General features: G+C 46.7%; 1 protein-coding gene across 1 annotated transcript in view; it reads right to left on the bottom strand.

Annotated features, from left to right (window-relative positions):
* Positions 1–14,203, bottom strand: part of LOC135813398 (uncharacterized) — a 28,306-nt gene that overhangs the window by 3,491 nt on the left and 10,612 nt on the right. The window contains exons 4-7 of the mRNA XM_065326496.1: positions 13,942–14,022; positions 9,762–9,911; positions 6,654–6,734; positions 4,733–4,834 (exon numbers count right to left, since the gene is read on the bottom strand). Of these exons, the coding sequence (XP_065182568.1) occupies positions 4,733–4,834; positions 6,654–6,734; positions 9,762–9,911; positions 13,942–14,022 (414 nt within the window). The remainder of the gene's footprint in view (positions 1–4,732; positions 4,835–6,653; positions 6,735–9,761; positions 9,912–13,941; positions 14,023–14,203) is intronic.

The raw sequence follows: 14,203 nt of genomic DNA, 5'->3' as shown, positions 1-14,203 counted from the left end.
CAGTGCACAGTGTACACTGTACAGTGTACAGTGCACAGTGTACACTGTACACTGTGCACTGTACACTGTACACTGTACACTGTACACTGTACACTGTACACTGTACACTGTGCACAGTGTACAGTGTACAGTGTACGTATGATCTGCCAGTGCGCTGTTGGGCAACCTACGTGCCGGATGCCGGATGACTAAAAAAGACATTCAACTGTACGAGCACACTGTACCACCGTTCTGCCTCTCATCTCTCTCTCTCTCTCTCTCTCTCTCTCACGCACGCACACACACACACGCACACGCACACAAACACACTACTACTACTACTATGTACAGCTACCCTATCGGGCCATGCCGCTCCCAGAAGCGGGAGACAACGACAAGAAGAGAGAAGAGAAGAGAGAGAAATCGCAAAGTCAACAATATTTGGCATGGCGTTGCAAGTCCTGTTGCCTTGAGAACCGTCTTTCACACGCACACACACACACACACACACACACACACACACACACACACACACACACACACACACACACCGTAGTTGTGCCAAACAGGTCCGTGCAGGTTCACCGCATACAGTAGTGTCTTGGTAAAAACCTGTCTCATGTAGAAGCCTGTTTTGAATAGAAGCCTGTTTTGAATACAAGCCTGATTTTTCGAGATGCACTGTCGGCACATAAGCCTGCTTTTAGTGTTGACATACATAGAAATACCTATCTTGTATAAAAGCCTGTCTCATAGAAGCCTACAGAATTTCCCCCATAAAGGCATATAAGCCACGAATTTTACACACGACTTTACCTGGGGCGTCGGACACGCTACCGTCACTACGGTATTGACCGTACCACTCTTTGGTACCCTGTGAATCAATAAAAAGCACTTTTCACTCACAAAGCGACTGTTCAGTACATGGGGTAGTGGTCTACCAGAGCAATCACACTCACGGGGTAGTGGTCTACCAGAGCAATCACACTCACCACCGTGGTGGTTTTCCAGAAATGAGTAGAAGCAAAAAACCACACTCGCAGCCACAGAATAGATAAATAGCCGAAAAACATCTAAATCCATCAAAGAACCGCCAGCAAGCGGGAGAAAAGGCCGTGAAATCAAGTGAAACAGCATGGCCAGTGGTGAGCATGGGTGACTGGGCAGCAGGGGAGCGCCTGAAAAACAATGACTCCCTACATTCCTAGCCGCGACCGCTCAACCGGGCTAGAGGAAAAACACGCCTTTCGGCCAAAAAACCTTTCTATTTTCATTAATTCCTGCCCCGCTGCCAGTCAGACCCAAGAATAGAGATAGCAAGAAATGGTATGTAATAACCGGTGTATGTCATAATCATAAGCCACACACATAGGCATAGATTGTCAAGAAGAACAGCGGACGACTCCCATGAAACCAGGGTGGGTGGGCGGGCAACTTCAACTACCACGAGGAAAAACAAAGACCACGATGGCAGGTTCAACGGAGTTGCGCAGAACAAGAGCAAATGCACGAAAATATTTGTGAGTGAAAAATACGTTTTTTGCACTCTTTCGCTACGCTCAGCCGTGAAAAAACAAAACTTATCTGAGGTCTAAATTTCGAAACTTTTCTGAGGAGGCACCCCAACTCCACGAGTAAATCGTGCTTCAGGTGGCTGACCGTACCACCCTGAAATCCCTTCCGACGCCCCTGTTTACCTATTCTCAGTATTCTCAGTACATGACGGCCAGCCTGGTTGTCATGGATACCGGCTGCACCATACTACAACTGCACGGTCGGCGTCGGCCACGCTACTGTTGTACATGTGGCTGCGCTTGTGTCTCTTCGTAGTACATGCGGTTGCACGTGTAGCTCTTTGTTGTACATGCTGCTGAGTCGTGGTACATGCTGCTGCGCTGTTTTCGACTCCTGCGTACATGCGGCTGCACCGTCTTCTGTCCCCGTTGATACACACTTGCTCGTCTTGCCCCCTTTTTACACCTTCAATCTAATATATTCTGTTGTCTTGTCTCAGTGTCAGTCGTCAGTCGTTCGTTGTCAGTGTTGGTTCTTCCTCGAAGTAGAAGAAAAAGTACTCTAACAATTTGTGCTAGTCCTTTGTTGTGTGGCGTGGCGAGGAGCCTAGAGGCAGTTCGTTCGCGGTTCGCAAACCCGTGACGACATTTGGCGCCCAACGTGGGGCTCGAACCCACGACCCTGAGATTAAGAGTCTCATGCTCTACCGACTGAGCTAGCCGTACTATAAGTTCCGGGTTTTTTCAGGTTCAATCCCTGTGGGTGGCAAGGCGAGGAGCGTGGAGGCAGTTCGTGCACGGTTCGCAAACCCGTGACGACATTTGGCGCCCAACAAATCGTATCCACGACCCTGAGTTCGTCTTCATATCAGCTGTGTTTTCGTCTCCTCTTCGTGTTCTCGCCATGGCCCAGCTACTTGAGTCTCACGAACGTCCAAGCCTCTCATGAGAGCGCCTACTCAGGTGAGAATGCCTTTGTAATTGTCTACTCTGCGTAATGTGTTGCCGTAACTTGTATTCGATTTCGAATTTTTTCAAATTGTTTTGCGTTGGGTGACTCTGGTCCCGGCAGGCAGTCCGTGGAACCTTGTTCTCTTGTGCTCGAGTGCGTAGTGTAGTCTAGCTGCCCGTTGTAAGTTCGCCCCGTTGTGTTCGTTGTTCCTGTGTCGCTCTGACTACCCTGTACTGTACGGTTGTGTGTATGAAAATTTCAAACTTCTGTTCGTGTGCTACGCGTTCGAATCTGGAACTTGTTTTTGCTTGCTCGTCGTGCATTCAGCATGGGTAGCTTTGATCTCGTCTTGTGTTGTGCACTTGTGCTTGTCACGGAGTTGCCGTCGGACTGCTCCGATATTGTGACTGTGTCGCGTGATTTGTTTGGATGTCCACCTGAACGTTCTCGAGGTGCTGCCTCGTTTGTAGTCGATCCATATTTTGTTTCGTGTTTCTACCGTTTCACTAGTGCTAGTAGTAGTAGTTTCTCCATGTTCCGTGCAGAGCGTTGTCAGGCTCGGTCATGCACTGTGCACCCAGTCGGAAAGCTGGTGGCTTCCGGTTTGGTGGGAGGTGTGAACTTCATGTAGGATTCTCGTTTCGGATCCAGGTTGAATTTTTTTGTGAGCGTATGGTTTTGTAATAATTGTGTTTCGGCATGTGGGTCTCTCTAGTTCGTTTGGGTGGGCGTCTGATCATGGTGAGCCACGGTCTGCCTGGTGGTCTGCAGGGATCCTGTGTTTTGTTGTATCGGTTTACCTTGCGGGTGTTATGGTTTCCGCGTGTTGCTGGTTGGCCCTTGCGTGCCCCAGTCGGTCCCTGACAGTTTTTGTCTCGGTTTTTTGGTTTTGCGAAGCGGATGTAGTTCCGTGTTTTTCAGGTTCAATCCCTGTGGTTTTTTCAGGTTCAATCCCTGTGGTTTTTTCAGGTTCAATCCCTGTGGTTTTTTCAGGTTAGAGACCTGTGGGTTTTTCAGGGTAGCGCCCTGTGGTTTTTCTTCATTATCTTTTGCGTATTGGTAACCGATTTGTTTGTGTGTCCTCAATGGTGTCCTCACTGATTAATTGCTCCTGTTTCAGTCGACGTGTTCTTCCTGGCTGTTCTTCCCTTCCTTCGTGTGCTTTTCTGATTTTTGGCGATGGCTGAGATGTTTGCGTCAGTCCGTGTTTCTTTCTGTGTGTGTCTTTCTGTCTCTGTGAGCTTTCGTAGCCCCATCGGCTGCGTGATGGTTTGCTGCGTGATGGTTTTCCGGACAACTCCTGTGGTTCCAGATGCCTGGTCACCCGGTTCAGCTGCCGCGGTCTTCGCAGTGCCGTCGGTTTGCCTTGGCTTCGTACCAGGGCAACGTGGTTACTTCCTGGCGGCCCACGCCTGAAAGTATGGCGGTTCCCTCTATGGGTGGGCCCGGTCTGTTTTCTTTTCACACATTTGTGCCTTGGCTTTTCCCCGTTGTCCGGAGTTACGTCTCTTACTGTTTTGGCCCTGCATGTTTTGTTTCTATTCTCCTGTGTATGTTGTTCACATTTGATTTCTTTTTCTCCTGTCTTTCTTCTAATTTTGTTTTTGATTGCTTCCATCCACAGGAGTGGATGTCTTTTTTTGATGGGGGATAGTGTTGTACATGTGGCTGCGCTTGTGTCTCTTCGTAGTACATGCGGTTGCACGTGTAGCTCTTTGTTGTACATGCTGCTGAGTCGTGGTACATGCTGCTGCGCTGTTTTCGACTCCTGCGTACATGCGGCTGCACCGTCTTCTGTCCCCGTTGATACACACTTGCTCGTCTTGCCCCCTTTTTACACCTTCAATCTAATATATTCTGTTGTCTTGTCTCAGTGTCAGTCGTCAGTCGTTCGTTGTCAGTGTTGGTTCTTCCTCGAAGTAGAAGAAAAAGTACTCTAACAATTTGTGCTAGTCCTTTGTTGTGTGGCGTGGCGAGGAGCCTAGAGGCAGTTCGTTCGCGGTTCGCAAACCCGTGACGACACTACAGCCACTCTGGGGGTATTGATTGTAGCAGTATTTGTCATGAGCCGCTTTATGATTTACCCTGCGAGTCCATACTACAACGAAGAAAGAGCCACGCACTGAGTAACAGTGCTGAGTAAAACGGGATTCACAGAAGCTTTTTTTGCGATGCGACACGCGATGCGACTGCCGCGAAACCGGGAAATCCCCAAATGCGGATATTTTTGTCGAAAACGGATGTGTGCGGTTATGCGAGGTCTGACTGTACTCTTGTTAGTGCTTACCTGGAATTATATGTTGGTTGCGATGCGGTCCCGGCTTGAATTGCCCATCACCGAATCCACGTGCAACGTTCACTCTATAGTAACTGTTAGCTTCTGGAGACACTGCAATCAAAACAAGTACAGGAGCGGAGTGCATTGTACAGTCAACTGTGCCAGTAACAACTGTGGCAGTAACAACTGTGGCAGTAACAACTGTGCCAGTAACAACTCCGCCAGTAACAACTGTGCCAGTAACAACTGTGGCAGTAAAGGCAATTCACGAGTAACGACAGAATTTTCATGCCCAGAGCAAAGTCCTGTCTAACTGAATAACTTTGGATATAACGACTGTCTGAGTAACGACACCCGAACCCCATGGCCATGGATAGAGGTGCACATGCAACAAGATGCAGCACCGAGAGAGGGAGGGGGGGGGGGGGCTGCTTGAAGCTGTCATTTCGCCAGAAGAATAACACCATTTGTTTTGTTGTTTCGAATGGTGCACAACAGCAGGTGCTGCATGAATGCATGCTCAGGCAGTACGTCTCATGCATTTCCTTCGTTGAAGTATGTACATCATGTACATAATGACAAGTGCTGCCCTGGTTTCTACCTCTACTGGCTCTAGGCTTGACTGCAAGTGCAACAGGGCTGAAATGCGCTCAGAAGCGGGTGCATGCAGTCAACAGAGCTGACAAGTGACAGTGCAGGGTTCGCTGCATGCACTCAAGTGAGGTGTGAAAACGCATGGATGCGTCGTCTACATGATTGGTCGACGGAGCGCCTGGCCCCCACCACCATGGCTGCTGCATGTTCTCATTGCGTGCATCACATGGCTTTTAGTAAAAAATAAAAATGAAAGTATTCTCTGCACAACGCTTGTCAATACGAGTGCATCAGTGGGAGTGTGTTCACAATCCCGCATGCCACGAATGTATTGGACCTTCTTCTAAAGACCACCTAGTACCTGGCACCTGGTCCGACTGCTTTCGGTTGCACAGTGGGGACTGAAGTCGCTTAGACTAGGTTTTACCGTAATAATAGTAGGAATGAATGGGGGGGGGGGGGTATGCAGCAGCATTCGGCCCTGTGCAGATTTTTCGTCGACCACCACACCACAACTGCGCTCTCCAGCCGACCTCGACATGTTGCCACAGCACACCCTCAGCAACTTGAGCGACACATCCGTTGGTACCAGGCTGAAATCCCTCATACAGCTGTTTAGAGTATAAAAACTCTGCAGTGTTTTCTAGTTCTTCAGTGTTTTGCACCTGGTTCTTTTGCTAAGCCTTCATGCAGCCTGTATGCTTACCCCTTCGGTACAAAAAAAAAGGTGATGATCTTAGCTATTCTACAATATCTAACTTCACGGACGAGGGTTTTATACTCGAAACAGCTGTATGAAGGAATTCAGTACCAACGGATGTGTCGCTTGCTGGTGGTGTGCTGTGGCAACGTGTCCAGGTCAGCTGGATAGCGCTGTTATGGTGTGGTGGTTGACGAAAAAATAATAATAAGAAAAAGAAAGAAAGAAGGAAAGAATGAATGAATGAATGAATGAAAGAAAGAATGAAAGAATGAAAGAATGAATGAAAGAAAAAAAGAAGGAAAGAATGAATGAATGAATGAATGAAAGAAAGAAAGAAAGCACCGCTCCTATCAATTTCCTCAGCCTGCTCATGCTCAACTGAGGGAGGGGGGGGGGGGGGGAGATCCTCGAACTTGAGGCTGTGCATTGAGCAGAGAATTGTGCTTTCTTGCAGGTTAACGTCCGGCTTGGATGCGAGTCCTAAGTCAGGCACGTTATTTTAAAGTCAAGTCAGCATTAAAAAAAACCCAGCTTGAACATTGCAAGTAACCACCGCACAAGTATGAGAAGAGAATAACCTCTTTGAGTCTTTACACTGGATAGATAGCAGCTACAAGTAGTACTCTGACTTACCAACGTAATTGCATCGCGTGTTGTTTGGGCCTTTTCTCCCGTGATACTTTGCTCCCAACTGGTCCATCCGCGCTTTTTCGGCTTAAATAGGGGGAGAGAGAGAGAGAGAGAGAGAGAGAGAGAGAGAGAGAGAGAGAGAGGAGACAGAGAGGGAGACAGAGAGGGAGACAGAGAGAGAGGGAGACAGAGAGAGAGAGAGAGAGAGAGAGAGAGAGAGAGAGAGAGAGAGAGAGAGAGAGAGAGAGAGAGAGAGAGAGAGAGAGAGAGAGAGAGAGAGAGAGAGAGAGAGAGAGAGAGAGACACACACACACACACACATCATAACAGGAATACCATATTCTCCGGCATGCTAGCCGCACTCTTTAAAAACGCATACAAAAAACCGCCCTGCGGTGGCTTAGATCCTGAATGCTGGATGTGAATCGACCAGCACTACATGCAACAGCACTGCCGGTGCATGCGTGATCGCATATTGCATAACATATGGTGTCATTCAGTAACTTTTCATGTGCGTGTACAATCATCATGTAGATCTACTGCAAATCATCATTGCACTAGCATGAACCTTCTTGTACATGCACATGTTGAACACCCCGGAAACCATGGTGATGAGAAGAAGAATGTATTTAAAAACACGTTCACCTCATTATTATTCACACAGGTATGCACAGGTATGCACAGGTATGCAAAGGCCTTAAGGACGTACAACTGTGGAAAAGCTTGATTCCACAGCACTTTCAAATAACCGTATTGTGTGTGTGTGTGTGTGTGTGTGTGTGTGTGTGTGTGTTTGTGCGTGTGTGTGCCCGTGTGTGTGTGCGTGCGTGCATGTGTGTATGTGTGTGTGTGTGTGTGTGTGTGTGTGTGTGTGTGTGTGTGTGTATGCGCGCATGCGTGTATTGGTGCGGGTATCAGTCGCATGTGTGTAAGCAAGTAGTCATACGTGCCAACACACCTGATCAGGTGTGTACGCGCGAGTACATGAGTGTACATGTAACACATGCAGCTATAGCGTGCGATCCAATGATCACATATGACCATGCCAAAGTGTAGACATGCCAACAAATTCTCGCTTGCAAACTACACTGGGGTCACATGATGAGATATGCGGTGTTTTCACACACACACACACACACACACACACACACACACACACACACACACACGCGCGCGCGCGTGCGCACGCACGCACGGACGCACACACACACACACACACACACACACACACACACACACACACTCTCTCTCTCTCTCTCTCATGCACCCACATGTACACCCTCACTATTTCACACTCACACCAAACCACGTATTGCGTCATTATCCACACTGGTATCTGCTATGTAACACATACTACCCAGCCCTTTGGCGTGACACAACTCCCACTGAAACCTTCTTAATTCCTATGTCGGTTTTACGTGTATCTCCCATCTTGGTTATAGCAATATACCGCAACCATGACACTTGCACTCCTATTACGCACAGTGTATTCCAGCGCTGATGTTATCTCCTCAAGCTTCGTGGTTGTAGCACTGACTTAGCCTACATTACACATACCCTATAACTAGTAACTACTGAATAGCATTAATGTTCGGTTAACGTAGGAGTTAACCGTTGTTAACAGTCACGTACCATTGCTTCGCTGTTGGCCTTTATAACGGGTTGCATAACCCTCCTTACGTGTGTGCACGATCTTGCTCTCTCTCTCTCATACTGCAGGGTTTATCGGGTGTTAGCGGCCGTCGTGAGTTCCCTTCGGGAACGGACACGATAATTTACTTTTACTTTACATACTGCTGTGTATCATAGACATCACATGCCCACGCTCTGCGCATGCGCAGATTTCCTGTGCGCACAACAGAGCTTGCTGTCTTTCCAGTTTCCTTGCCTGCAGTCAGCTTTCAAATTCTGACCCACCCTCCTCATCCCATGTCTTACTCTTATACTCCACTCCACATATTTTGAAACACACGGATGCGGGCACTCCTCCGTAACTGGCCTCTCGCGCACTACTATTAAACTCGCATGGGTCATAAACCGCTCCTGCTCAACGCAGGCCGACCCACCAACTCGCATGGGTCACAAACCGCTCCTGCTCATCGCAGGCCGACCCACTTGGTCATATACAGCTCCTGCCCTCGGTAGGCCGACCACACGATTCGTTAGCGCGCACTCAATTGAGGCCAGCTACTCTGCCCGACATTCCCATTCTTCCAAACTCACTCTCTTGTCTTTTGGTGTGTCGCGTCCTGCACACGTGTGTGTCTACTCTATACTCTAGCATGGGGAGTAGAATGTTAATTATGCTTTATCGTCTGATGAGTGTTATTGAACACGAAACTCGGATTAACGATAAAGATTTTTGGTTTCTGTTGTTCTGCCTTGTGTATGACCATAACTTAGTACATGTGGGCGGAGGTTGTACATGTGTAGGAATCATAATAATAGTAAGCCTGGCCTCGTTGATAGATAATACGCTGACCTAGATGCGACAAATGCCGGGATTTCAGCCTCCCCACCATCTGCTGCAGCTGGTGTCTGATCATGGGGTGGCGGAGGCAATGCACAGTGCAGTTCTTGATAGACATGTACCTGCCCGGTACAGGGATACATAACCTTCTTTTTGTCTTCTAACAGCGATGCGATAGAACCAAGAGTGCAAAACTCCTAGACCGGCCAATCCACCAGGGACTAGTCAATAGCCGCAGGTGACTGGTCAATAGCCCCCAGGGACTGGGCCATTTCCCCCATGTACTGGGCAAGTACTCTCCCCCAGAGATTGGTCAATAACCCACAGCGACTAGGCCATAACCCCCAGAGATTGGTCAATAAAGCCCTCTCTTTGGCTCACTAAAGACAAAAATATCCCTTCAACCCATAGACTGGGATTAATATTGGGCTGTCCTCAACCACTCGGTGGTGCTGCAAGTCGGATGGCATGGCTTCCAGGGTACTAGTTCTACTAGTTCTACAACACACACACACACACACACACACACACACACACACACACACACACACACACACACACACACGCACACGCACACACACACACACACACAGAGAGAGTATTCCAGAGTACTACAGTACACAGTATTCAAGTACAAGTACCTGGGGTGTCCACCTTCTGATCGTGGGACAGGGGGTGTGTTTGACCATTGACACTCATGATAGCCCGAGAGTCGCCGCTGTTGGCCACCACAAGTTGGTCACCTATTGAAGCAGCGAAACAACCAGTGCTGCCTTGCGCCCTCCATTTATCTGAAATAACACACGCCGGAAATCACAGAAAGAAAGAAAAACACGCCAGTGTCTGATTGTAGTGTCATTCTCAAGGTTTACGTCTTGACGATGTCACTTATACACGCAGTGCAATAAAGCAATACTCGCGTGGAAATGAGCATCCTTCTGCAAGTTGTGAAAAGCAACATCCGGGTGTTGATGAAAAAGACTAAGCGTACCGGTATGTGCAAACAGACCAGCCAGCATGATCCTAACTCTTGGCCTATGCTCACGTTTAGTGCGGACCTCCCTAGAAAACTACGCCACATAGTTACACTCGTTGGCGTTGTCTTCATTACAGACAATGTAATCACGGTCGATAAGATGTCAATTCGTTTCTTGAGGTCCGTTGCCTTGACTGGAAACTGCAGTTGTCCAAAACACTCGGAGAGCAGTTCATTGTGCGGCAGTGTTTTCGGGCCGATTTGGTGAAAGCTGGCCACCTTTGAAAAAATAAAAGAACTGTCAGCAAGTGCTGAGGGGTGAGGGGCCTCATGGTTACATGATTGTGGAGTTCAGTGGGATGTTGGCGTTTCGGTCTGTCAAAATTCGTCTTCGCTTGGCTTCCCCTTTCTATGTTTATTACATAAATCTGAGCCTTCCAAGTTGGGTGGTCTGTTGCTTTGCGTCGTCGAGTTGTGGTAAGATCGGCATGTCCAATAGTCTTACTAATCTCATCATCATCCAGTAACTTACTTTCGGCATTCTTTGTTGCCGTGGCTAGGCCCCGGCGGATAATACTAGCAATATATCTAGCATAATAAGCATTTTCTGGAAACTAGCACTGCGCTAGCATAATCCGGCAAGTTTCGCAGAAAAGTAGTATATTCTTGCGAAAACTAGCAAATTATTATTGCACAATATGGGATTTTCATGAGAATTCACAATGCCCTCGCGACTACCGCGCCTTTGCCTGCTGAGTAGTAATAATTCTGTGCTTCTTGTATTTTTCTGTTTCGCAGAACAGGATGTATGCTGCAAAATACATGTATGCTGCTATCAATCTGCAACATTAGTACAGTCGACCTACCCTTATAACGATAACCTCTATAACGATATTACCCTTATAACGATATTTTTCTGCCAAACCAAATCACTCCATTGACTTTTGTATACAATGCCCTACCCTTATAACAATATTGCTATAACGATATTACCCCTATAACGATATAAAATGGGCTGACCAATCAACATTTTCCGTTTTATAACAATATCTAGCAGGGAAGATGTAGAGCCCACTATCCAGGTAGGGCAAGTAACTTAGTTTCACTTGATAAGTCGCTGGGACATGACGAAATGCAATGGGGGCACCTTGCTGTGTACATGATGTGCATGTATGTCAGTTTTTTATGCTATGAAGAGTGTAAAAAAATTGAACAAAATCCATGCATTATGATGTATGTGTGTGAAATGAACCAGTTACCCCTATAACAATATTACCCTTATAACAATAATTCTTGGTCTGGCGCAAATATCGTTATAAGGGTAGGTCGACTGTAATCTATGATACCACTATTTCCATTTTTCCGAAGCAGAATTCAAGCATTATCAGCGCTATTTTGGAGCAGAATGAGGCATATAGACCGTATGCACGTTGTACAGATGCACGAAATCCCGTAGAATCTCGTATAAATCTGTATAATCCAGTAGGCCCGGTTAGGTGTTGAATGTGCAGGACCCTATTGTGTTTACTGCCATTTCCACTACGAAATGGGCCCTGAAGGCATTTCATACGAAAAACCTTTTTCCGGCAAAGATCTAGGCTGCCATTAGTTCAATCCCAAAGGGAGGAAGCTGGAAAAGCGATTGTTTGCCGTGAATTATGAGCCTAAATTGGTCAAATGCTCATGTATAGCACACATTGAACACCCAACCGGGTATGTACACACCTATATTCCCTAGTACAGAACTTTGTACATCTGTAAAACGTGCATAAGGACCATTGAAAAGCAGAATCCATCAAATTCTCGAGCATTATCCGCCGGGACCTAGCCGTGACCCGTGGAACGTAGTTGGTGCCCTTCTTCGTTGTGCTTTCCTTCCCCTCTTGGACCTTTCCGAACCGGAGCCTTCCAAGTTGGAAGGTTGTTGATTTGCGCCTCGGAGAAGCCTCGGTCTCAGTACTCCTTGTTAGTTGTTGTGCCATTTTATCGCACTTGCTGACTCACTGTATAATGATCTGGTTTTGTTGGTGGACATATCTCGTAGCAATTTGTCCTTCTTTTTTACCATTATTAAATAATGTTGGCTTAGCACCATCCCAGTTCAACCGCACATTTATTGGGGATAATACGACCCGGGCCAGTATACAGTACATGTAGGCGAGCTGCACCAAACCTTAAAGTGCCCAGCAAAGCGAGGGAAATCGGTTCTTTCTTACTGGCTTCACAGTCCCTGACCGTCTTTTCACAGCGCCGACGTGACGCGGAAGTTCAGCTCGCGTTATGTGGCTCGCGCGTCGAAAAACAACGCGAGTGACGCTCACGTCGAAATTCGGAGTTTTACGCCAAATTTGACGTGAAATTGTGCGTCACGTCGGAAATAACGTGCAGGCATAGTGGGTCTAAGACCATGATTGAGAAACAGAGGGTACCAGGTTCATGGATGCAGTGAATGGGATTTTCGGTCCTTGACCACTTTGGGGTGGGTCTGATCTACTCACCTCCCACCACTTAGGAGCTACATCTGCGCCTTGATCCAAGAGGGTGGTGGCGTTCCTGCGGATGCGGAAAACTCGGCCTTTGGCCGAGTCTCACACGAACCGTGAAATTGTTTAACCTCTCTAATGTGGCAGTTCCAACTTGAAAATCCCAAACATGTATTCTTCGACATGCATATGCCAGACAGTGAAGCATATTTTTGTATAGTATGACATGTATATCAAAATGAAGCTCTTTTCATGCTCTATGCCAATGTGTTCTCTATTTTCATATTACAATTGAAAGGAACTATAAAGTCAAGATGGAAGGGAAATAGATTGGAAAAATTAGCATTTTGCAAGGTTTGGAGCCATCTACAGGGACATGTACATGACATGTATGATGATTACTGTACAATCATGTACACCTACAACTACATGACATTGTAGTTGTGCTGATCACTCCAACATGTATTTAGAAGCAAAAATATAAGAATATAAAAAGCCCCCCCCCCCCCCCCTGCATCTTCTTGCATGTGTGCCTTTATCCATCACCATGCATGGCATGGGTTCTGGTACTTCCGCATGACAGGTACTTGAAATAGCTGTCAAAAGCCGAGAAAGTCGTTATTCAAGCAGTGAATATGACCTCGGGGCACTAAAATCATGTCGTTATTCGCGAATTGTCGTTATTCAGATCGTCGTTGTATCCGAAGTTAAATGTATACAGTTAGATGGGACTTTGCTCTGGGCATGGAAATTCTGTCGTTATTCGCGAATTGTCGTTATATCCGCAGTCGTTATTAGCGAAGTTGACTGTATTATTATTATTATTATTATTATTATCATTCACCATTACATGTCACAGTCAGTATCTAGCAATATTATAAATTGGAAATTGGAAATTGTAGTTGTCTACCTGCAAAGCAGGTGATGTCTCAAAGGTGGCGGCATCAGCATGAACTTTTCCTCAAAATAAATTGCATGCCCCCAGTGCTTAGAGGTCAATGCATACATCGACTCTTAGTTACTAGTCTTAGATTTACCGTACTTCCCCACATATAAGCCCATGGGCTTATATGTGAAAATTTGCTACAAAAAAGATTTGTTGCTGTGTGAACATGGTCGTGTAGAAGCCCATGCGCTTATATGTGCAATAAAGGTTTGTCTGTGCCCTAAACAACGGTGTTATCACAATGCTTAGCAGTATATTCAGCTCCCGGGTGTTTCACCAATAGTGTTCACATATAAGCACATGCGCTTATAATTGGGGGGTGCGCTTCTGTCCGGACATAAGCACATGCGCTTATATGTGCGGAAGTACGGTATCACTTTCTAGTATAAATGCAAGACTGAAGAACAAAAACTCACCATAATGTCTCTCCTGCAGGCGATCGTCTGAGTCGTGAAATGCCTCTCGTAGGCAATGGTCCATATGATTTAACCCATGTCCTGGTTCAAGCAGAAGATGACATCATCGGGATCAAGCAAGATTAGCTACATGTACGTGTATGATATAACCTAACACTGGTTAAAAACCAGTATTAGATAAACCTTGTTATAGTTCACGCAATTGTTAGATTGACAGCATGAAACAAGGTGAAGGACACTGTGTTCGGAAACAGTGACCTTA

Source organism: Sycon ciliatum, chromosome 4 (assembly GCF_964019385.1).
Source record: "Sycon ciliatum chromosome 4, ocSycCili1.1, whole genome shotgun sequence".
NCBI lineage: Eukaryota > Metazoa > Porifera > Calcarea > Leucosolenida > Sycettidae > Sycon > Sycon ciliatum.
The sequence above is the reverse complement of the archived record's forward strand: the minus strand, read 5'-3'. Positions and strand labels throughout refer to the sequence as shown.